At 40.6% G+C, this 26,060-nt stretch overlaps 1 protein-coding gene across 6 annotated transcripts in view; it reads right to left on the reverse strand.

Moving 5' to 3' along the window:
• Nucleotides 1–26,060, reverse strand: part of LOXHD1 (lipoxygenase homology PLAT domains 1) — a 239,834-nt gene that overhangs the window by 15,242 nt on the left and 198,532 nt on the right. For all 6 annotated transcript variants that reach the window (XM_056543231.1, XM_056543249.1, XM_056543258.1 and 3 more), the window contains 10 exons: nucleotides 25,478–25,640; nucleotides 17,096–17,250; nucleotides 16,661–16,870; nucleotides 16,056–16,194; nucleotides 15,298–15,506; nucleotides 14,865–15,050; nucleotides 14,590–14,717; nucleotides 13,206–13,323; nucleotides 10,302–10,479; nucleotides 2,256–2,441 (listed from right to left, as the gene is read on the reverse strand). In XM_056543231.1, the coding sequence (XP_056399206.1) occupies nucleotides 2,256–2,441; nucleotides 10,302–10,479; nucleotides 13,206–13,323; nucleotides 14,590–14,717; nucleotides 14,865–15,050; nucleotides 15,298–15,506; nucleotides 16,056–16,194; nucleotides 16,661–16,870; nucleotides 17,096–17,250; nucleotides 25,478–25,640 (1,672 nt within the window). The remainder of the gene's footprint in view (nucleotides 1–2,255; nucleotides 2,442–10,301; nucleotides 10,480–13,205; nucleotides 13,324–14,589; nucleotides 14,718–14,864; nucleotides 15,051–15,297; nucleotides 15,507–16,055; nucleotides 16,195–16,660; nucleotides 16,871–17,095; nucleotides 17,251–25,477; nucleotides 25,641–26,060) is intronic.

A 26,060-nucleotide genomic window follows, 5' to 3' on the forward strand; every position in this document is an offset into this window, starting at 1 on the left:
TGTTAATGTTAGGGCTGGAATTACATGTAAATGTTTGTTTCAGGCTGCATAAATGAACACATTTTGCATATAACCTTGATGAATAGTCATTGACCATTTCCCATCAGAATATAGATATTGGCCGTAATACAGAAAAGAAATCCTAAACTGTACTTATCTGGGTTGACTAGCAGAGAGATATGCAATGGCAAATGCAGCAAGGTCAGTGACTATGTGCGCCATGTATGATTGACACCTACTCCACCACCGCCACAGGCTTCTGTTCACATTCTAAAGTTTCCTTTAAACTTTCACTTTTTTCCTGAAATATTAATTTTCCTGGGAGCAGTTCATGGTCTGCCAAGTTTCGAATAAATCCGCAAAGCCATTGTTCTCTCAGCAGATAGATACTATATGCAAATCTATCTCAGCCCTGGTGGGAATCCGGGATAACAAGCACCAGACCCCAGCACCCCCAGCATTATCTCCTGATTCCTGCTTATCATGGAAAGGCATGCACCGACTGGATAAGGCTCTCAGAATAGAACAGACAACAAGATAAAGACGTCTGGATGAAGTTGCACCTTCCCCCCCTGTCCCCCATAATACTTGAAAACCAGCGTCCTCTTTTCTGAAAGCTGTGACTAACATGACACAATCGTGGGTCCTGTAAGAAGGTTTGGTGGCATTGTGTCCCATATAATACATACATAGCACCAACAGTATGAATTACACAGGCGAGCGACCGTGAAGGGAAAAAAGAAGGAACATGGTTAAAAAAAAAAATGCAGAATGAAGAGAAATCTCTGGAGATAAAAGACAAGAGGCTACATCAAGGAACTCCAAAAATATGCAGAAAGAGATAACAACAAAAAACAGAAAATGTGAAAGACTGAGCAAATGGGATAGTGCGATAGGTTATAAACACTCCAGGGAAATCATAGGCGAAAGAAAAATGCAAAAAAAAAAAAAAAACTTTACCATATTTGCTCAATTATAAGACAAGTTTAAAAAAAAAATGAAAAAACCTGAAAAAACTGCCTTGTCTTATAATTAAGTTCCTTTTAGAATCAGACATTAGGGCTGCACTGTGTACCACTAACACCAATCATGATATTGGCCACTTGTGATTACTCGTGATTGCTTTAAAGGGGTTATCCAGGAAAAAACTTTTTTTTATATATCAACTGGCTCCAGAAAGTTAAACAGATTTGTAAATTACTTCTATTAAAAAATCTTAATCCTTTCAGTACTTGAGCTGCTGAAGTTAAGGTTGTTCTTTTCTGTCTAAGTCCTCTCTGATGACACCTGTCTCGGGAACCGCCCAGTTTAGAAGCAAATCCCCATAGCAAACCTCTTCTAAACTGGGCAGTTCCCGAGACACATGTCGTCGGAGAGCACTTAGACAGAAAAGAACAACCTTAACTTCAGAAGCTCATAAGTACTGAAAGGATTAAGATTTTTTTATTTAATAAAAAATTTAAGTAATTTACAATTCTGTTTAACTTTCTGGAGCCAGTTGATTTATATAAAAAAGTTTTTCCTGGATAACCCCTTTAATTATGAAACTGCAAAAAGGATTAACATGCAGCGGCCCAGTTCCTGTGAGTGCCCCTTGCTATTAAATTTCAGCGAGGGCCCGGCTCCTGCACATGTGTGGGGGTCTGCTACCTCCTAGAAGTGCCTTGTGCTGGGAGGATGTGATCTTTCACTTGACGAAGTCCCTTCCTCCTATTGGTTTATATGACATTATATGCAGCGGTACATTGTGGGAGGGAACAACGCAGCAGAGAAGTTCCTGGTATCCAGTCCAGGTAAAGAACTGGAACTACCATAAGGCAGCTATCTTAGTGCGCCGGCAGTGGAGGGGCGGAAAAATGTGAATCCTCAGCCACTGGCAGGGGATTTGGATCCCTATCGGCGCCCCACCCCCATAAAGATAAAATAAGCGACGATGTGTACCATACTGTATATGCATCGCCACTCAGTACTGTGCAGGAGTAGGGAACATACAATTAGACAGTGTGGGGGGGAGCCTGCCTATCTAATGAGGGCCAATCAACCTATCTATTTTATTGGGTGTGAAACATATTGAAAGAAGAAGACCTACCTAAGGCACGAGAAAATAGTGCAAAAGGGTCACCTTTAGGAAACAAATATGGATCTGAAACAATAACACTTTTATTTATTTAGCTATCCAATAGTTTTTTATATTGTTTTTGGGCCTTGTGTACATTACGCTGTAAAGTATATGAGGTATCTGAATCCCCGCTCACCTGAGTTGTCATGCCAGACGCGCACTTTACACAGATCCCCCAAGCTCAGCATATCTGGGAACCGGAAAGTGTCCAGCTGATTCCTCTCAAACTTGTTGGAGTTATTGGACTGTTTCATAGCGAGTGTCCCCGAGTCTCCATTTTCTCCAAAAATCACAAGAAATACATTGGCATCAGTACCGGCTCCTGTAAACAAAGTGGAACAGAGATTCTTTTTAGCAAAGATTACTAAAGGAATCCTGTCAATATAGTTTTGAAAAGTTTTATAAAAGGTAAGACAAAAATACTACCCTATTAGAGCGCACTTTTCTATAGCTAGTCTTCACCTCCTCTTCAACCCTTTCACCCCTTCTTTCCAAGCTGGGTTCACACAAAGGGGGATATTTATCAAGACAGAGATGGCCTAAAAAAATGTGAACGAGCAACTGCAACGAGCCAGTGTCGCCATGGTGAAATCTCTGGTAGCTCAGTGTCAACTGACGTAAATCTGGTAATAAGGGGCGGTCCCATTTGCCTGAAACCACGCCCTTTTCTTGCTTTGTCATTGCAATTTGGCTAGTGCTAGTATAAACGCTTGCACACAAAAAAGTGTCAATATTTGCTGCTTTTTGCTACTTTAAAAAAAAGTACAATAAAAAATTGCACATGATGAATACACACCATAATATTTTGGTTAGCATTTGGTCAATATTTTGTTGAGTATTTGGTCAATATTTTAAGTCAAAACCAGGATTGGAACCAACACAGAGAAAAACTATAATGCAAAGATTTGCACCTTCTTCTGTGTTCTAGATCCACACCTGGTTGTGACTAAAAAATACTTAACAAAATACTATGTGTGACCCCATCCTCACTAAGGGCTCATTCACACTGCGGACATTCCACAGCGGAATTCCACTTGCAGTGATCGCTATCGATCACAACACTTAAAGAGTACCTGTCGCTACAACATGTGTCCTGCAGGTTGTACTGTATTGTATATATCATCTGCTCAGCTCCTCCTGCTCTATAACATGATACCTGCAGATTGTACTGTATTGTTTATATCATCTGCTCAGCTCCTCCTGCTCTATAACAGATACCTGCAGATTGTACTGTATTGAATATATCATCTGCTCAGCTCCTCCTGCTCTATAACATGATCCCTGCAAATTGTATTGTATTGTATATATCATCTTCTCAGCTCCTCCTGCTCTATAACATTTTACGTGCAGATTGTACTGTGTTGTATATATCATCTGCTCAGCTCCTCCTGCTCTATAACATGATACCTGCAGATTGTACTGTATTGTTTATATCATCTGCTCAGCTCCTCCTGCTCTATAACATGATACCTGCAGATTGTATTGTATTGTATATATCATCTTCTCAGCTCCTCCAGCTCTATAACATTTTACCTGCAGATTGTACTGCATTGTATATATCATCTGCTCAGCTCCTCCTGCTCTATAACATGATACCTGCATATTGTACTGTATTGTATATATCATATGCTCAGCTCCTCCTGCTCTATAACATGATCCATGCAGATTGTATTGTATTGTATATATCATCTGCTCAGCTCCTCCTGTTCTATAAGATTTTACCTGCAGATTGTACTGTGTTGTATATATCATCTGCTCAGCTCCTCCTGCTCTATAACATGATACCTGCAGATTGTACTGTATTGTATATATCATCTGCTCAGCTCCTCCTGCTCTATAACATGATACCTGCAGATTGTACTGTATTGTATATATCATCTGCTCAGCTCCTCCTGCTCTATAACATGATACATGCATATTGTACTGTACTGTATATATCATCTGCTCAGCTCCTCCTGCTCTATAACATGTGTCCTGCAGATTGTACTGTATTGTATATATCCTATGCTCAGCTCCTCCTTCTCTATAACATGATACCTGCAGATTGTACTGTATTGTATATATCGTCTGCTCAGCTCCTCCTGCTCTATAATATGATACATGCATATTGTACTGTACTGTATATATCATCTGCTCAGCTCCTCCTGCTCTATAACATGTGTCCTTCAGATTGTACTGTATTGTATATATACTCCGCTCAGCTCCTCCTTCTCTATAACATGATACCTGCAGATTGTAATGTATTGAATATATAATCTGCTCAGTTCCTTCTGCTCTATGACCTGATATCTGCAGATTGTACTGTATTATATATTTCATCTTCTCAGCTCCTCCTGCTCTATAACATTTTACCTGCAGATTGTACTGTATTGTATATATCATCTGCTCAGCTCCTCCTGCTCTATAACATGATACCTGCATATTGTACTGTATTGTATATATCATCTGCTCAGCTCCTCCTGCTCTATAACATGATACCTGCAGATTATACTGTATTGTATATATCATCTGCTCAGCTCATCCTGCTCTATAACATGATACATGCATATTGTACTGTACTGTATATATCATCTTCTCAGCTCCTCCTGCTCTATAACATGATACCTGCAGATTGTACTGCATTGTTGATATCATCTGCTCAGCTCCTCCTGCTCTATAACATGATACCTGCAGATTGTATTGTATTGTATATATCATCTTCTCAGCTCCTCCTGCTCTATAACATGATACCTGCAGATTGTACTGTATTGTATATATCATCTGCTCAGCTCCTCCTGCTCTATAACATGATACCTGCATATTGTACTGTACTGTATATATCATCTGCTCAGCTCCTCCTGCTCTATAACATGATACCTGCAGATTGTACTGCATTGTTGATATCATCTGCTCAGCTCCTCCTGCTCTATAACATGATACCTGCAGATTGTATTGTATTGTATATATCATCTTCTCAGCTCCTCCTGCTCTATAACATGATACCTGCAGATTGTACTGTATTGTATATATCATCTGCTCAGCTCCTCCTGCTCTATAACATGATACCTGCAGATTGTACTGTATTGTATATATCATCTGCTCAGCTCCTCCTGCTCTATAACATGATACCTGCATATTATACTGTACTGTATATATCATCTGCTCAGCTCCTCCTGCTCTATAACATGATACATGCATATTGTACTGTACTGTATATATCATCTGCTCAGCTCCTCTTGCTCTATAACATGATACCTGCAGATTGTACTGCATTGTTGATATCATCTGCTCAGCTCCTCCTGCTCTATAACATGATACCTGCAGATTCTATTGTATTGTATATATCATCTTCTCAGCTCCTCCTGCTCTATAACATGATACCTGCAGATTGTAATGTATTGTATATATAATCTGCTCAGTTCCTTCTGCTCTATGACCTGATATCTGCAGATTGTACTGTATTATATATTTCATCTTCTCAGCTCCTCCTGCTCTATAACATTTTACCTGCAGATTGTACTGTATTGTATATATCATCTGCTCAGCTCCTCCTGCTCTATAACATGATACCTCCATATTGTACTGTATTGTATATATCATCTGCTCAGCTCCTCCTGCTCTATAACATGATACCTGCAGATTATACTGTATTGTATAAATCATCTGCTCAGCTCCTCCTGCTCTATAACATGATACATGCATATTGTACTGTACTGTATATATCATCTGCTCAGCTCCTCCTGCTCTATAACATGATACCTGCAGATTGTACTGCATTGTTGATATCATCTGCTCAGCTCCTCCTGCTCTATAACATGATACCTGCAGATTGTATTGTATTGTATATATCATCTTCTCAGCTCCTCCTGCTCTATAACATGATACCTGCAGATTGTACTGTATTGTATATATCATCTGCTCAGCTCCTCCTGCTCTATAACATGATACCTGCATATTGTACTGTACTGTATATATCATCTGCTCAGCTCCTCCTGCTCTATAACATGTGTCCTGCAGATTGTACTGTATTGTATATATCATCTGCTCAGCTCCTCCTGCTCTATAACATGATACATGCATATTGTACTGTACTGTATATATCATCTGCTCAGCCCCTCCTGCTCTATAACATGATACCTGCAGATTGTACTGCATTGTTGATATCATCTGCTCAGCTCCTCCTGCTCTATAACATGATACCTGCAGATTGTATTGTATTGTATATATCATCTTCTCAGCTCCTCCTGCTCTATAACATGATACCTGCAGATTGTACTGTATTGTATATATCATCTGCTCAGCTCCTCCTGCTCTATAACATGATACCTGCATATTGTACTGTACTGTATATATCATCTGCTCAGCTCCTCCTGCTCTATAACATGATACATGCATATTGTACTGTACTGTATATATCATCTGCTCAGCTCCTCTTGCTCTATAACATGATACCTGCAGATTGTACTGCATTGTTGATATCATCTGCTCAGCTCCTCCTGCTCTATAACATGATACCTGCAGATTGTATTGTATATATCATCTTCTCAGCTCCTCCTGCTCTATAACATGATACCTGCAGATTGTATTGTATTGTATATATCATCTTCTCAGCTCCTCCTGCTCTATAACATGATACCTGCAGATTGTACTGTATTGTATATATCATCTGCTCAGCTCCTCTTGCTCTATAACATGATACATGCATATTGTACTGTACTGTATATATCATCTGCTCAGCTCCTCCTGCTCTATAACATGTGTCCTGCAGATTGTACTGTATTGTATATATCCTCTGCTCAGCTCCTCCTTCTCTATATTATGATACCTGCAGATTGTACTGTATTGTATATATCATCTGCTCAGCTCCTCCTGCTCTATAACATGATACATGCATATTGTACTGTACTGTATATATCATCTGCTCAGCTCCTCCTGCTCTATAACATGTGTCCTGCAGATTGTACTGTATTGTATATATCCTATGCTCAGTTCCTCCTGCTCTATAACATAATACCTGCAGATAGTACTGTGTTGTATATACCATCTGCTCAGCTCCTTCTGCTCTATAACATGATACCTGCAGATTGTACTATATTATATATATCATCTGCTCAGCTCTTTCTGCTCTATAACATGTTATCTGCAGATTGTACTGTATTGTGTATATGTCATCTACTCAGCTCCTCCTGCTCTATAACATGATACCTGCCGATTGTACTGTACTGTATATATCATCTGCTCAGCTCCTCCTGCTCTATAACATGATACCTGCAGATTATACTGTATTGTATATATCATCTGCTCAGCTCCTCCTGCTCTATAACATGATACATGCATATTGTACTGTACTGTATATATCATCTGCTCAGCTCCTCCTGCTCTATAACATGATACCTGCAGATTGTACTGCATTGTTGATATCATCTGCTCAGCTCCTCCTGCTCTATAACATGATACCTGCAGATTGTATTGTATTGTATATATCATCTTCTCAGCTCCTCCTGCTCTATAACATGATACCTGCAGATTATACTGTATTGTATATATCATCTGCTCAGCTCCTCCTGCTCTATAACATGATACCTGCAGATTGTATTGTATTGTATATATCATCTTCTCAGCTCCTCCTGCTCTATAACATGATACCTGCAGATTGTATTGTATTGTATATATCATCTTCTCAGCTCCTCCTGCTCTATAACATGATACCTGCAGATTGTACTGTATTGTATATATCATCTGCTCAGCTCCTCCTGCTCTATAACAGGATACATGCATATTGTACTGTACTGTATATATCATCTGCTCAGCTCCTCCTGCTCTATAACATGTGTCCTGCAGATTGTACTGTATTGTATATATCCTATGCTCAGTTCCTCCTGCTCTATAACATAATACCTGCAGATAGTACTGTGTTGTATATACCATCTGCTCAGCTCCTTCTGCTCTATAACATGATACCTGCAGATTGTACTATATTATATATATCATCTGCTCAGCTCTTTCTGCTCTATAACATGTTATCTGCAGATTGTACTGTATTGTGTATATATCATCTACTCAGCTCCTCCTGCTCTATAACATGATACCTGCCGATTGTACTGTACTGTATATTTCATCTGCTCAGCTCCTCCTGCTCTATAACATGATACCTGCAGATTGTACTGTATTGTATATATCATCTGCTAAGCTCCTCCTGCTCTATAACATGATACTTGCAGATTGTACTGTATTGTATATATCATCTGCTCAGCTCCTCCTGTTCTATAACATGATACCTGCAGATTGTACTGTATTTTATATGTCATCTGCTCAGCTCCTCCTGCTCTATAACATGATATCTGCAGATTGTACTATATTGTGTATATCATCTGCTCAGCTCCTCCTGCTCTATAACATGATCCCTGCAGATTGTACTGTACTGTATATATCATCTGCTCAGCTCCTCCTGCTCTATAACATGATTCCTGCTGATTGTACAGTGTTGTATATATCATCTGCTCAGCTCCTCCTGCTCTATAAGATATGTGCAGAACGTACTGTATTGTATATATCATCTGCTCAGCTCCTCATGATCTATAACATGATACCTGCTGAATGTAATTGTATTGTATATATATCATCTGCTCAGCTCCTCCTGCTCTATAACATGATACCTGCAGATTGTACTGTATTGTATATATTATCTGCTCAGCTCCTCCTGCTCTATTTCATGATACCTGCAGATTGTACTGTATTGTATATATCATCTGCTCAGCTCCTTATGATTTATAACATTGATACCTACTGAATGTACTGTATTGTATATATCATCTGCTCAGCTCCTCCTGCTCTATAACATGATACCTGCAGATTGTACTGTATTGTATATATCAATCTGCTCAGCTCCTTATGATTTATAACATGATACCTGCTGAATGTACTGTATTGTATATATCATCTGCTCAGCTCCTCCTGCTCTATAACATGATACCTGCAGATTGTACTGTATTGTATATATCAATCTGCTCATCTCCTTATGATCTATAACAGGTTATCTGCAGATTGTACTGTATTGTATATATCATCTGCTCAGCTCCTCCTGGTCTATAACATGATACCTGCAGATTGTACTGTATTGTATATACCATCTGCTCAGCTCCTTATGATTTATAACATGATAACTGCTGAATATACTGTACAGTATATATTATCTGCTCTGTTGCTTTTGCTCTATAACATGACGTCTGCATTTTCAATGTTACAGGTTCCCTTTAAGGCTGTATATAGAAAATGATTATTTCTGAAGCCTGCAAATCTTATTTATGTGACCTATGTGCGGCCATTTCTACAATATAAATAAAATACTTTCAGTCATAGACCTGGACATTCCTTTCCTCTATATCCAGGCACTTGCTTTAAGCAGCGTGGACTCTACAGAGATTTGGCTGCAGTTTAATGTTCATTTAACCAGAGATATTTGAGCAAGAGGAAGCATTTTTCTTTCTATTCTCTGGTGTGGTTTCTTCTAAAGTCTTTTGTAATTGCGCATCTCTGCAGCCACTTTGTGCCGTACCAGGAGCTATATATTGCAGCTTTGTGGTTTCTCACATTCATATTTATTCCCCAGATGACCAGTCTAGGAAAATATCCTTATAACAATCCACAATAGTGTATAATGATCTGCTTTTGCCATTTTTCAGCTATGAAAACCTCTATGGGAATAAGTTAGGCCTAAAGTGAATTTTCACCATTTTAATCTAAATTAGTTTAACAACCTCTGCTGATATTTTTTTTATTATTTTTTACACCATGGTCAGAGCTAAATTTGCTGCATAGACATAGATTTAAAATAATAAAGGGGTACTCTGGAGAGGGGAAAATTTTTTTTCAAATCAACTGGTGCCAGAAAGTTGGAAACAGTTTTGTAAATTACTTCTTACTTCTTTAAAAATCTTAATCCTTCCAGTACTTATCAGCTGCTGTATGTTAAAGAGGAAGTTGTGTAGTTCTTTCCAGTCCGTGTTTGAGTAGTGAGTGGTAGTACAAGTGCCAGCAGACCCTGCTCTACCATTGGATCCCCCCTCCAGGTCGCTGCAGTGCTATGGAATCAACTGTTGATTCTCTGGTCAATTGTCTTCCACATGTTACCTGTATACACCCAATAAGATCACCCTAAAAAAGTCACCTGTGCACTATAAAGGGCATTAAGCTATAGACAAACCTGAGACATCACTTGTCTTCACTTGTATGACGTATGTAGTGGTCTCCACCATCTCCTCCCCATCGACCACAGCAGCCAGCTCACATGAAAGTGTTCTCTTTTCACCCTTCGTCTTTGAGAGCCATTCTCCATAGGTAAAGACCGTCTCTTCTTCCGTCACAGTACTCTTCAAGATAATCTGTCCAGAAGACGCGTTTTATAAGAGGTGAAATGTTTGGTTAGATCTATATTTCATGTGGCTTCTATTTTACCTCCCCCTTCCTTCCTAACTCAGATCAGACCAATCTCTAACCAGTGGGCTCCAAAGTGTAGACCATCAGCTGTTGCAAAACTACAACTCCCAGCATGCCCGGACAGCCGTTGGCTGTCCGGGCATGCTGGGAGGTGTAGTTTTGCAACAGCAGGAGGTATACACTTTGGATACCACTCTGAATCTATCTGAAACACAGTCAGTTTCCTGGAAAACAATGACAAAAAATAATTAGTCTATAATTTTAATGGTCGGAGAGACAGAAAAACAACAAAATAATCCAGAAAAACGCATTTCAAGTAAGTTTTGAATTGATTTTCATATGTTAAAGGGGTTATCCAGGAATAGAAAAACAGAGCTACTTTCTTTCAAAAACAGTGCCACGTCTGTCTCCAGGTTTGGTGTGGTTATACAACTTGGCTCCATTCACTTCAACGGAACGGAACTGAGCTGCAGAACCACACCCAACCTAGAGACAGACGGGGAACTGTTTTTGAAACAACATAGCTCTGCTTTTCTATTCCTGGATAATCCCTTTAATTGACAAACTTCAGATTGGCCTGTACATGTGCTTTCTTGAGCAGGGGGACCTTGCGGGCACTGCAGGATTTTAGTCCTTCACGTCAAATTGTTTTCTTGGTGACTATGGTCCCAGCTGCCTTGAGATCATTGACAAGATCCTCCCTTGTAGTTCTGGGCTGATTCCCCACCATTTTTATGATCATTGAAACTCCACAAGGTTCTTACAAGACCTTATATGAAGTCCCCAACCGAGGGAGATTCATAGTTAGAGTAGAGATTAGAAGCACTCCCTTTAAGAGAGTTCTCCTAATCTCAGCTCATTATCTGCATAAGACACCTGGGAGTCAGAAATCTTGCTGAGTGATAGAGGATCAAATACTTATTTGATGCAAATCATAACATTTTTATAGTTTTTCTGTCTCTCACTGTTCACCTTCAAAATTATAGACTGATCATTTCTTTGTCAGAGGGAAAATGTACAAAACCAAACGGGAATTAAATAATTTTTGCCTTCCCTGTATATATCGTTTGCTATATATTCTTTATAGAAAGGGCATGAAAACAACCCCAAGGACTAAACAATGCAAAAAGTACAAAAACACACCATGTAGTCAGTTCCTCACATGTCTGGTTTAGTAAGCATTTCCCATTAAATCACATTTCTGGATCATCTTTGTTTTAGAATTCTGCATTGCACTGTTTTTTTAATATTTTTTATGGAAATGTATGACTATATTAATGACTGGGTTTTATCACTGATCCCGTCAATAGGCTGTGTCCCTTCAGTCTGACATTGTGTCAGGTCATGCCCTATTGACATTGACTGTGATAATAACATGTTGTCCAGGAGTCATACAAGGCAGAAATCTATAAAAATATCACACAGAATGTTTCACTTAAAGGGTACCTTTCATCAAAAAAACTTTGATATATTATAGATTAATGTATGCAGAATAACTTTCCATTAGCAAGTTATTAAAAAATATGCTTCTTTCTATTTAATTTTCCACTTTGAAAAATGACCACTAGGGGTCTCCCTACCAGTCCTCTTTTTATAGATTTCAGACTCATGCTGGAGTCCTAAATCTCTAACTGCAGCCGAGACACAGACAAGCAGTGAGCAGTGCTGAGTTTGTCTGTGTTCCGGCTGCAGTTTGAGATTTAGGACTCCTGCATGAGTCTGAAATCTATTTTTTTTAAAAAGGACTGGTAGGGAGACCCCTAGTGGTCATTTTTCAAAGTGGAAAATTAAATAGAAAGAAGCATATTTTTTAATAACATGCTAATGGAAAGTTATTCTGCATACATTAATCTATACTATATCAAAAGTTTTTTTGATGAAAGGTACCCTTTAATGAAGAATGTAAAGAAAGTATTTCAGGAGAGTTTAAGGCTGCATTTACACTATGGAACTTGTGCCCCAAGATATTCACTTGTGGGAGCCATTGAAATCCTTCTGCGCTAGGAAAGTGTAAACCTGCACCATCACCATTAATGGCAATGCGGTCCACTCTAAATTCTGCAGAAAGAATGGACTTTTTTTTTTTTCTGGCAGATCCGGAATCTGGAAGTTTTGGAATTCTGGGCAGACATTCCTGCACAGCAGGCGCTGACTGATTCGATCAGTGCAAGGACCACTTGAACATGCGATGTTACCACTGACGCTAATGCATAGTCAAGCGGATTCCGCAGAAAGTCCGAAATTTTTATTTTCACCATTGAAATTCTGCATTGTGAACTGTGTAGTAAAATCCCCTTGAAAACAATTGGAGTTCCGAGTGTCAATGTAGCTTAGGGGCCCTATCACATGATGAAATATCCGCCCAGTTAAGTTATGATTCAATTAGCTGGTGCTAGGACGGCTCGGACAGAAACTGCTAAGAGATTGAACCTGAATCCGGAATTTGTATTTCTGTAGTGGAAATTCCTCTGTGTACAGAAGAAAACTAAATTTGCCCATTGGATTCCGCTTGAAAATTGTGCCATGCGCATAACCCTAAGGCCTAAATTTATATGGACAAATTATTAGAAAGTCTGGATTATGGTATTAAGAATTAAAGAAGTTCAATTGGGTAAGCAGCCTATGATGTCTGGGTTATTGCATTGAAAGGAAATGACAAACTCTAAGTTACCTGTTCGAGATACCATTCGGGCCGACTCCCCTTCCCATCTATGCGGACCCTCATCTTCTTAAAAGGGGCAATGTCCGCGATTTCCATGACAAATGTGTCTTTCTGGCCTCTTTCAAACCTACACGATTCATATTAAAAAAAAAAACTTTTATTATGGACCTAACCTATGGCATGCAAAAGTTCTCCCAACACAAAGTTCTCCTTGTCCACTTTATGACCTGTTTATACGTCCTATAAGACAATGTTATGAGATTACCATAATACTGTGGATAGCTTTTTGTGAAACGGTTTCCTGTTTCAGTTTTCTTTTTTTTTTTTACTACAAATCCCATAATTCCATTTTCCTCCCTCCCACACATCAGCCACCCCACTCATTGAAACATAAATGAGCAGCTGTTGCATTAGTTGCAGATTGATCTCTCTCCCACCAAGCGATCACTCCATCCATTGAAGCAGACAGGCTCCCTGTCATCAGCTGACTAGTGAGTCAGGTCTCGGTTGCATTGCAACCTGGGAAAGATCCGAGACAACTGTCATTTTGTATGCTGTTAAAAATAAATATCGGGGTGAAAATCACCTAAGACTCTATATTATGAACTACACTAACTTTACAGCCCCTGTAGCATAGTCAAATAAAAAAAATCCTGGAATACCCCTTTAAATGGACACTGTGTAATACTTAGTTTCCCCTGTGGTGGCACTGCAAGGAAACAGAATGCATACTGCCAGGCTGTGATCTGTGAGGGTCCCAGGAGCTGAACACTGTGTGATCTGTTTATTACCAAGGGACCCTTGAGTTTGACCAAAGTAATGAACCCTCTTAAAGGTTTTGGACACCTATGAAATGCAATTTTTTTTTATCCTTGCTTTGTAGTAAAGCTGGACTGATCTGATTACAGGGTAAGGTTGAAGGCTCTTCTTCCCTGCCCCAATAGGGCAGCCTTAAATCATATACAGATAAAAGACCTTAAGACCTAATTACAGACATTTTGTCAGCCTACTCCAAGTAACTCTGTGGAGTACTTTGAATGGGACACATCTATTCAATGTGCACCAACTGAAGGTACCCAACAGCTGTTAGGGCAAAGATTAAAGTGGGCCCCAGGTGTGCTTGTGGGTGGGTGAGAGAAACCTATATGCATATTGCATTTGTCTGATTTTGTATTATTCTATATCATACTGTTTGTCATGGTATGCTTGTTTTTTGTTTTTGCAATACAAAGTTAGTTCCAAGGTACAGTAGGACATTATAATGGAGACAGGCCTTTAGCTGTCCGGGCATGCTGGGAGTTGTAGTTTTGCAACAGCTAGAGGCACCGCGGTTGTGATACTGTGGTAGATAATGCAGACAAAGGTGATTCAGTAGATAAACCAAAATGCGTACCTGTCTCCAGATTTTGGCAAAAGTATTTCCTCTGTGTTACCACTGGCACCAAAACATGTCATATAGATATTGGCATCCGTCCCAGCATTAGGAACGTCCCCTGTGATCACTGTAACCTCGTAAAGAATCTGGAAAAATTGGTGCAAAGTATTTTAGTTTGGTCCACTATTTTGCATATTCCTTTCCCCCGAAGCCTTGCCATAAAGATTGTCTCTCTACAGAACTTTCCGAAAAGCAGTGATCAATCAATGGACAGAAGTGACACCATATGTTACCTTTTGGCAAACGGTGATGGCGGTAGCATCTAACATGTTGAAGACCCGAGAGGAAAGTCCATCGCCTCTGTCTTTGGCAAACCAACATTTGCACACAAAGGTGTACATCACTCCTTTGGTAGGCACACTGAGTTGTATGTCTTCCACTAGCCAGCAGCTTTCAGGAGTAGCCCCATCATGCCCCAGCTATGGACAAGCACATGAATAGGAATTTACCAACATTTTTGTAGCCCCAGCTATGGAAAAACACATGAATAGGAATTTACCAACATTTTTGCTGCCCCAACATGCCCCAGCTATGGACAAGCACATGAATAGGAATTTCCCAAAAGTTTTTTGTGCCCCATTCATGCCCCAGCTATGGACAAACAAATAAATGAAAAAAAATGTATTATTATTGTTTTAATGCCATATAAAGGTTACTTGTTCTCACCTCCATTCTCTTCACCTCTCCAACATCTAATCCCATCACAGAGAACTTCTCAACAGAACCAGGAGCAAAGCCCTTCTTGTCCTTTGGTAGGTCTAACCACAGGCGTTCTGTTCTTATCTTCTGGGGACCCATAATGATAACATAAGCTCGACTTTCGGTTCCCGCGTCTCTATCCTGACCGGTGGAGATGGTAAAGTGGTAGGGGATCACTGCAACAAAATTGGTCAAATAAAGCGGATGTCCACTTGAGGTCTTAAAATGGATGTGTAAGGGTTTACTTTTTATGTGAAATTTATGACTACATTGTCTATCTGGAGTAGTATCAGGCCTACCTCCACTCTCATCAGAGGTTACTTCTGTCCTCCATGCTTGCACTTTATTTTTCCTTATTCGGATCTAAGTCTGGGTTCACATTATGTTTTGGACATACGGGGACCAGATCCGGCTGGGGGATGGGAAAACTGGGCACTCCCGTATCCCAGGCGGACCCGGACCACATCTCATTCATTTGAATGAGCCAACCAGAGATGCATACCATGGTTTTAAGCCTTGTCAAAAACCGGATGAGGGGCAAAAATGTGCCAAACGCTATCTGACTCCGGTTGGCTCATTCAAATGAATGAGACGAGGGATACGGGAGCGCCCGGTTTTCCCATCCCCCAGCCGGATCTGGTCCCTGTATGGCCAATACGTAATGTGAACCCAACCTAATATCTACATAAGTATTGGCAAACACATTGATAGGTGTGATATCTTACTTTGTCCCTCCTGTATGGATCCATCTAAGCTGCCTTTGCTCCTCAGGTTGGCATTGTTATCCTGGCTCCTCAGGCTCAGAGAAGAACCCCGTAAACTCCTAGCTGAGCTTCCAACGCTATTTCTATCTCCATCATAATCCTGAAATAAAATCGTAATAAGAACAGGGAAGACGCCAATGTTTCTTTGATATTGTACACTGTATACCGGAACAAATCTTAACTGGGAAACTATCACCAGGACACTTGACACTTCAGGAGATCAGGGAGAACGAGCAGACTATCACTGCTGGGGCTTCAGGAGACTGGGAAAACTCCATGCTTTCACCAGTCTTTCTATCTAAACCTTGTGGGAGAGGAAAAGCAATGCTCTTCAGGAGACTTGGAAAGCTGGGTGGCACGCAGTATGCGTGCCACCCAGCTTTCCAAGTCTCCTGAAAAGCGTTGCTTTTCTTCTCCAACAAGGATTAGATAGAAAGACTGGTCAAAGCAAGGTACTCCTCTAGTATATACTACTAGGAAGTTTTTCATGAAGACCGCAGAGCCCTGATACTCCATGGTCACCACCTTCTTTAGTCTGGCCTTCTCATTGTCTTGTATCCATATACCTTTTCATATAGAATCCTCTCGATCCTTTTGTCTTCTTTCTTGGTGGAGAGCCAGCGTTCACACAAGAACAGATATGTCTCCTCTGTCACTTCGTTCAGGATCTCCACCCTTTCCAAATACCAGTCGGGGTTCAGAAGGGAGTTATCGTGACGGATTTTTATCTTATAGAGGGTTCCCAGGTCTACAGCTTCTATAGTGAATTTGTCCACCTAGTAATAAACATACTGTATATAATCTAACATCTGTGAAATGTTTTATAATACATTTTGTAATCTTCATAATAAATTTTGCTAAACAGCCAACAACATTTCTGACATAACTTTTCACTATTGTTTTTCTATGGTTTTAATTGGCCGACCTATTTACAACACAACAGATCCATCCACAGATCCATCCACACCGCAGCTTATTGAGAGTTTCCACGCATTGGTTACCTGTCCTCTCTCAAACTTATTGGAGTTGGTTTCAGATTTGCTGAGTTTTCTCTCCCCGGTGTCCCCAAGGTCTCCGTATATGGTGAGAAACACATTGGCGTCAGTGCCGGCCCCATAGATGTCACCGGTGTATACAGACACATAATATGAATGAGCTGTAAGAGAGGGTATAATATCACATACAGGACTATATTATTTATGCATCATGAATTTCATTTATCTTATATCTTTATTTCTCTCTCTTCTTTTCTTTTATCTCATATCTATCTATCTATCTTCTCTTTATCTATCTATCTCCTATCTATCTATCTTCTATTTATCTATCTTTCTCCTATCTATCTATCTTCTATTTATCTATCTATCTATCTCATATCTATTTATTTATTTATCTAACTCTCAGTCTATTATATATATATATATATATATATATATATATGTCTGTCTATCTTACATCTACATTGTATTTTATTAATGCAACTTAAAAGGAAAGGGAGCATGAAGTGCTCCAAAATCTCCTGGTAGACAGATGTGTTGACCCTGGACTTAATGAAGCACAGTGGAGCAACACCAGATGATAACATGGCTCCCCAAATCATAGTATTTGGGGTGGGGGGGGGGCTTTGGGGTTTTCATGAGCTGTAAGCCATAATCATCACAATTATGACAAAACACGGCTTGAATGATCTTACTTTGCATGTAATGAGTCTCTCTCATATATAGTGGGGCAAAAAGGTATTTAGTCAGCCACCAATTGTGCAAGTTCTCCCACTTAAAAAAATGAGACAGGCCTGTAATTTTCCTCATAGGTATACCTCAACTATGAGAGACAGATTGAGAAAAAAAAGCATAAAATCACATTGTCTGATTTTTAAAGAATTTATTTGTAAATTATGGTGAAAAATAAGAATTTGGTCAATAACAAAAGTTCATCTCAATACTTTGTTATATACCCTTTGTTGGCAATGACAGAGGTCAAACGTTTTCTGTAAGTCTTCACAAGGTTTTCACACACAGTTGCTGGTACTTTGACCCATTCCTCCATGCAGATCTCCTCTAGAGCAGTGATGTTTTGGGGCTGTGGCTGGGCAACACAGACTTTCAACTCCCTCCAAATGTTTTCTATGGGGTTGAGATCTGGAGACTGGCTAGATCCTTTACACGGATCAGTCGTCCTGGTCCCTTTGCTGAAAAACAGCCTCAAAGAATGATGTTTCCACCCCCATGATCCCCCATTAAGGTGACAGCCACTAGCCCAGGCAGCAACTGCTCATACCCCCTGATGGTGGCCTTGTGTGTTACGGATGGTAGCCTTTGTTACTTTGGTCCCAGCTCTCTGCAGGTCATTCACTAGGTCCCCCGTGTGGTTCTGGTATTTTTGCTCACCATTCTTGTGATCATTTTGACACCACGGGGTGAGATCTTGAGTGGAGACCCATATCGAAGGAGATTATCATTGGCCTTATATGTCTTCCGTTTTCTAATAATTGCTCCCACAGTTGATTTATTCACACCAAACTACTTGCCTATTGCAGATTTAGTCTTCCCAGCCTGGTGCAGGTCTACAATTTTGTTTCTGGTGTCCTTCAACAGCTCTTTGGTCTTGGCCATTTAGTGGAGTTTGGAGTGTGACTGTTTGAGGTTGTGGACAGGTGTCTTTTATACTGATAACAAGTTCAAACAGGTGCCATTAATACAGGTCACAGGTGGAGACAGAGGAGACTCTTAAAGAAGAAGTTAAAGGTCTGTGAGAGCCAGAAATCTTGCTTGTTTGTAGGTGACCAAATACTTATTTTCCACCATAATTTGCAAATAAATTGTTTAAAAATCAGACAATGTGATTCTATGGATTTATTTTTTCTCATTATGTGTCTCATAGTTGAGGTATACCAATGAGGAAAACTACAGGCCTCTCTCATCTTTTTAACCCCTTAAGGACACATGACGTTCTCATATGTCTCCATTTCCGAGTCCTTAAGGACACATGACGTATGAGAACGTCATGTGTTTTACCGGCCCCCCGCAACCATCTGGAGCGGAGCCGGTCCCCGATGCCTGCTGAAATCGTTCAGCAGGCATCGGGGCATATCGCCCAGGGGGGTCATTATGACCCCCCATGTCGGCGATGGCCGCAGATCGCTGGACAATTCAGTCCAGCGATCTGCGGCGGATTCCGGGTCAATCGGGTCTCCAGTGACCCGGTGACCCGGAATTATTGGCTGATCGGGGCCGTCAGAGACGGCCCCGAACAGCCAGAGGCAGCAGGGGTGAGGTGGCACTGGTGCCACCTCACGATCGCCCTGATTCGTCGGCCGGATTACCGGCCGACCAATCAGGGCGCCTGCTGCGGGTGTCACTCCCGCAACCCGCTCCGCCCCTCTTCCGGAGGACGTGAGCGGGTGCGGGACGTGCACCCCGGGTGCTGGGGACCCCGATCCCCGGCACCCCTGTTGGGATCGGGGCCCCAGGAGCAGCGGCGGCGGCGGAGACGACGAGGGACTGACCTGGTGCAACGAGGATCGTTGGAGGTGAGTGACAGCCTCCTGCTGTTGCTTAGCAACAGCTCCCAGCATGCAAAAAGGGCATGCTGGGAGCTGTAGTTATGCAACAGCAGGAGGCAGACCACCACAACTCCCAGCATGCCCTTATGGGTATGCTGGGACTTGTAGTTTTGCAACAGCTGGAGGCACATTCTTTCTATGGAAAAGTGCACCTTCAGCTGTTGTGTAACTACAACTCCCAGCTTGCACAATCAGCTAAAGTGCATGCTGGGAGTTGTAGTGGTGCATCTGGTGGTTGCATAACTACAACTCCCAGCATGCCCGTTGGCTGTCGGTGACTGCTGAGAGTTGTAGTTTTGCAACAGCTGAAGGCACACTGAGTTAAGTAGCAAACCAGTGTGTCTCCAGCTGTTGCATAACTACAATCCCCAGCATCCCCAGCCAAAGTAGTATGCCTCCAGCTGTTGCATAACTACAACACCCAGCATGCCCTTCCGCTGTCCGTACATGCTGGGGGTTGTAGCTTTTGCAACAGCTGAAGGCACACTGGTTGCAAAACACTGAGTTTGTTACCAAACTCGGTGTTTCACAACCAGTGTGCATCCAGCTGTTGCAAAACTACAACTCCCAGCATGCACTGATAGACCGTACATGCTGGGAGTTGTAGTTTTGCAACAGCTGGATGTCCCCCCCCCCCCCCCAATGTGAATGTACAGGGTACACTCACATGGGCGGAGGATTACAGTAAGTATCCGGCTGCAAGTTTGAGGTGCGGCAAAATTTCTGCCGCAGCTCAAACTGCCAGCGAGAAACGACTGTGAACCCCCCGCCCGTGCGACTGTACCCTAAAAACACTACACTACACTAACACACAATAAAATAAAAAGTAAAAAACACCACATATACACATACCCCTACACAGCCCCCCTCCCCAATAAAAATGAAAAACGTCTGGTACGCCACTGTTTCCAAAACGGAGCCTCCAGCGGTTGCAAAACTACAACTCCCAGCATGCACTGATAGACCGTACATGCTGGGAGTTGTAGTTTTGCAACAGCTGGATGTCCCCCCCAATGTGAACGTACAGGGTACACTCACATGGGCGGAGGATTACAGTAAGTATCCGGCTGCAAGTTTGAGCTGCGTCAAATTTTCTGCCGTAGCTCAAACTGCCAGCGAGAAACTACTGTGAACCCCCGCCCGTGTGACTGTACCCTAAAAACACTACACTACACTAACACACAATAAAATAAAAAGTAAAAAACACTACATATACACATTCCCCTACACAGCCCCCCTCCCCTCCCCAATAAAAATGAAAAACGTCTGGTACGCCACTGTTTCCAAAACGGAGCCTCCAGCTGTTGCAAAACAACTACTCCCAGTATTGCCAGATAGCCGTTGACTGTCCAGGCATGCTGGGAGTTTTACAACAGCTGGAGGCACCCTGTTTGGGAATCACTGGCGTAGAATTCCCCTATGTCCACCCCTATGCAATCCCTAATTTAGGCCTCAAATGCGTATGGCGCTCTCACTTTGGAGCGCTGTCGTATTTCAAGGCAACAGTTTAGGGCCACATATGGGGTATCGCCGTACTCGGGAGAAATTGGGCTTCAAATTTTGGGGGGTATTTTCTGCTATTACCCTTTTAAAAAATGTAAAATTTTTGGGAAAACAAGCATTTTAGGTAAAAAAAATATATATTTTTTTACATATGCAAAAGTCGTGAAACACCTGTAGGGTATTAAGGTTCAAATTACCCCTTGTTACGTTCCCCGAGGGGTCTAGTTTCCAAAATGGTATGCCATGTGTTTTTTTTTTGCTGTCCTGGCACCATAGGGGCTTCCTAAATGCGGCATGCCCCCAGAGCAAAATTCGCTTTCAAAAAGCCAAATGTTACTCCTTCTCTTCTGAGACCTGTAGTGCGCCAGCAGAGCACTTTTCACACCCATATGGGGTGTTTTCTGAATCGGGAGAAATTGGGCTTCAAATTTTGGGGGGTATTTTCCTTTATTACCCTTTTTAAAAATGTAAACATTTTGGGAAAACAAGCATTTTAGGTAAAAAAAAATTATTTTTTTTTACATATGCAAAAGTCGTGAAACACCTGTAGGGCATTAAGGTTCACGTTACCCCTTGTTACGTTCCCCGAGGGGTCTAGTTTCCAAAATGGTATGCCATGTGTTTTTTTTTTGCTGTTCTGGCACCATAGGGGCTTCCTAAATGCGGCATGCCCCCAGAGCAAAATTTGCTTTCAAAAAGCCAAATGTGACTCCTTCTCTTCTGAGACCTGTAGTGCACCAGCAGAGCACTTTTCACCCCCATGCGAGGTGTTTTCTGTATCGGGAGAAATTGGGCTTCAAATTTTGGGGGGTATTTTCTGCTATTACCCTTTTTAAAAATGTAAAATTTTTGGGAAACCAAGCATTTTAGGTAAAAAAAATATATATTTTTTTTACATATGCAAAAGTCGTGAATCACCTGTAGGATATTAAGGTTCACTTTACCCCTTGTTACGTTCCCTGAGGGGTCTAGTTTCCAAAATGGTATGCCATGTGTTTTTTTTTGCTGTCCTGGCACCATAGGGGCTTCCTAAATGCGGCATGCCCCCCAAAAACCATTTGTCGCTCCTTCCCTTCTGAGCCCTCTACTGCGCCCGCTGAACAATTAACATAGACATATGAGGTATGTGCTTACTCGAGAGAAATTGGGTTTCAAATACAAGTAAAAATTTTCTCCTTTTTACCCCTTATAAAAATTCAAAAATTGGGTCTACAAGAACATGCGAGTGTAAAAAATGAAGATTTTGAATTTTCTCCTTCATTTTGCTGCTATTCCTGTGAAACACCTAAAGGGTTAATACACTTACTGAATGTTTTTTTGAATACTTTAGGGGGTGTAGTTTTTATAATGGGGTCTTTTATGGGGTATTTATAATATGAAGACCCTTCAAATCCACTTCAAAACTGAACTGGTCCCTGAAAAATAGTGAGTTTGAAAATTTTGTGAAAAATTTCAAAATTGCTACTGAACTTTGAAGCCCTATGGTGTCTTCCAAAAGTAAAAACTCATAAATTTTATGATGCAAACATAAAGTAGACATATTGTATATGTGAACCCCAAAAAAATATATTTTGAATATCCATTTTCCTTACAAGCAGAGAGCTTCAAAGTTAGAAAAATGCAAAATTTTCATTTTTTTCATCAAATTTTGGGATTTTTCACCAAGAAAGGATGCAAGTTACCATAAAATTTTACCACTAAGTTAAAGTAGAATATGTCACGAAAAAACAATCTCGGAATCAGAATGATAACTAAAAGCATTCCAGAGTTATTAATGTTTAAAGTGACAGTGGTCAGAATTGCAAAAAACGCTCCGGTCCTTAAGGTATAAAATGGCCTGGTCCTTAAGGGGTTAAGTGGGAGAACTTGCACAATTGGTGGCTGACTAAAAACTTTTTTGCCCCACTGTATTAGTTTCACCATTTAAGTTGCATTGCTGTAATAAATGAACTTTACATGATATTAAAATTTTTCGAGTTTTACCTGTGTCTATCTATCTATCTATCTATCTCATATTTATCTATCTATCTCATGTCTATCTATCTCTCTATTTATGCATATCTATCGATCTATCTGTCTCATATCTATATGTCTGTCTGTCTATACAAACTACACATATTAGGTTATAGCTGTGTAAAAAAAAGAAATTGCATGAAATAATAATGATGATAAAATATTTAAGAAATACAAAAATCTAACATTAAGTCGGGAATTGAAAAAAAAAAAATAATGCAAGAAATGAGAAAATGAGAATGCTCGGAACCAAGGAACGTGCCCTAGACTTTGCACCCCAGGCTGCAAAGTATATAGACTTTGCCCAGTATAGAAATCTCTGCAGGAACAGATGGGTGAACTGTGAGTAACAATACAGGTTAATGCCCATTAATGCAGCACATTAGCCCCGGCTTTTGTTATGGGAGATGTCTGGAGGCCCCCGACATTGCGCGGTATAAATCATGGGAGCTTTGTCCAGACATGGACATGTGGGGACATGGTAGCAGATGCTGTGTCTGTAGTGGTGCTTGGGGATATACAGCCCCTGTAAACCTCGGCAGCGACAGTCACATTAGCATTAGAAAGAAGAGGCTTCTGCAATAAAACTTTCACTTAGTTAATACATTACAGACTCAATTCTCCATTGCAATGCACAGAATCATTACAATTCTATCTAGATGCGTTTGGAGCGCATGCGCTCGAAACGCGTCAAGATGGGATTGTTGTAAATTAATCAGGTATGCTGTCTACAGATGGGATGATAATACAATGATCAGGTATGCTGTCCATTTACGTCTGCTTACAGACATATACCTGATACTATGTTTTTTTTTCCATTTTGCCTTTTACGTATAAATGTGTTTTCACATGTAAGGGACATTTTTGCGATAGGCAAAAAAGCCAAAGTGCGCCAAAGCTTTTAACCTCGCTTTTGAAAGTGAAAAAATCACAGCCTGAAAAGATACCAAAAACAGGGTGAAAAAATTCTTAAATTACTCGGCTGATGAAGAAGAAAATAAATTAAAACCATGGTCACATTTTGAGGAAAAAAATTAAGAAATAAAGGAATGGTCCGGAAAATAGGCCAACTTTGGCACGCATGGCAAATTTTAAAAATGACTCGGTCACACCCGCATTTAGTGAAAAATGAATAAATAATGGAATGGAATGGTTAGAAAAATCGACAAACTTTGGCAAGTTTAGCAAATTTTATAAATGACTGAAATTTCAGTAAGAAGCAAGAAAACAAAATAACAGAACGGTCAAAAAAACAGGCAAACTTTGGCACATATTTGGCACATTTCATAAATCATTAGGCCATGATCACATTTTCCAAAAATAAAAAAATAACAGAATGGCTGAAAAAATCTGGAAACTTTTCCACATGTTTTGCTTATTTCATCTTTTGGCAAAAATAAATAAATAAATAAATAAATAATGGAATGGTAAACTTTGGCACATGTTTGCCAAATTTCATAAAAGACTTTGCCATGCCCACATTTCGGAATAAAATAAAAATAACTGAATGATGGGAAAATATGGAACCTTTGGCAAATGTTTTGCAACATTCATTTTTCGGGAAGAAAAAAATAATTGAATGTTTGGAAAAATAAGCAAACTTTGGCACATTTGGGGGAAAAAAACTGATTGGTGGGAAAAATAGGCAAACTTTGCAACATATACTAAGCAAGAGAGCGAGAGGGGGCACTCATCGGGTCAATACAATATACCGCTCCTAATTGGACTGGAATATCAAAGTCTCATATACCTCCATTTATGGCCATCCAGGTATCCTTGTACTGCGACCACCTGTGGGGTGCATATTGGGAAAGCTGCAGTATCACAAATCGCATATAGAAAAGAGTAATATGGTTTTAATATACTAGCCGGGTTTTGTTTTTCCCACGACCCATACACTTGTTTACCGGTTCCTATGGTTACTTCCACAGAGCACACACGTATAAAAAAGGAGACGCAATGACGTAAACTAGAGGCCGGATGAAGTGGGTTAATCCCGCGAAACTACCGGTGTAGCCTTCGAGCGCTCCTAGAACACGCCGAGTTTACCCATGTCCCTGGACTCCACGGATTAACGACCAAAGCCTAGCGGTGAGTGCATATTACTCTTTTCTATAAATTTTGCAACATGTTTGGCAAATTTCATATTTCAGGGGGAAAAAAAGGCAAACTTTGACGCATGATGTTAATAAATATAGTAAAATGCTTTGCCTGTGCCTTTTTTTTCTCTTTAAAATTAACACGAAAATCCGATAGTAAATGAGGGCTTAGGTGTCAGATGAGTTGTAAAGACTTTAGTGGGCCTTACTCTCCAGAGGGTCTTCAACCTCCATTTCAATCTGTTTGAGAGTTCCGTCCTTTGCCAGCTTTTCGGTGAAGATGTCCGAAGGGACGAGCTCCCTGATGGTTTCTCCGTCATCTTCAGACTTGGCCAACCATCGATCACAGGGGAAGGTGACTGTCTGTGAGCCCTGACCGCATGGAAGGAACATTTAGTTAATAACTCATGGCTTCTTACCAGTCGCCATATACAACTGGCAGTCTGGGAATGCTGGGAATTGTAGCTGGAGACAGCTGGAGGCACGCAGGTTGGAAAACACTGCCCTAATGTTTCTTTAAGCAATTGTATACAGCGACTAAGTATAATGAGGGGTTTCGCAATAACTCAAGGATTCTTAGCAGTTGCCATGTACAATTGCTTAAAGAAAAGTTGTTTCTCAACCTTTAGCTGTTGCAAAACTAATACTCCCAGCATGCACAGATAGGCTTTGGCTGATGGTATGTCCCTTAATATCTCATCTTCATACATCTTTGAATACCCCAAATGTCTCTGTCCCTATTCTTGTCCCTATATTTCCTGTATTGCAACCATAAGGGGTGTCTGCTGGGGC

The sequence above is a fragment of the Hyla sarda genome, chromosome 1 (assembly GCF_029499605.1).
Source record: "Hyla sarda isolate aHylSar1 chromosome 1, aHylSar1.hap1, whole genome shotgun sequence".
Lineage (NCBI taxonomy): Eukaryota > Metazoa > Chordata > Amphibia > Anura > Hylidae > Hyla > Hyla sarda.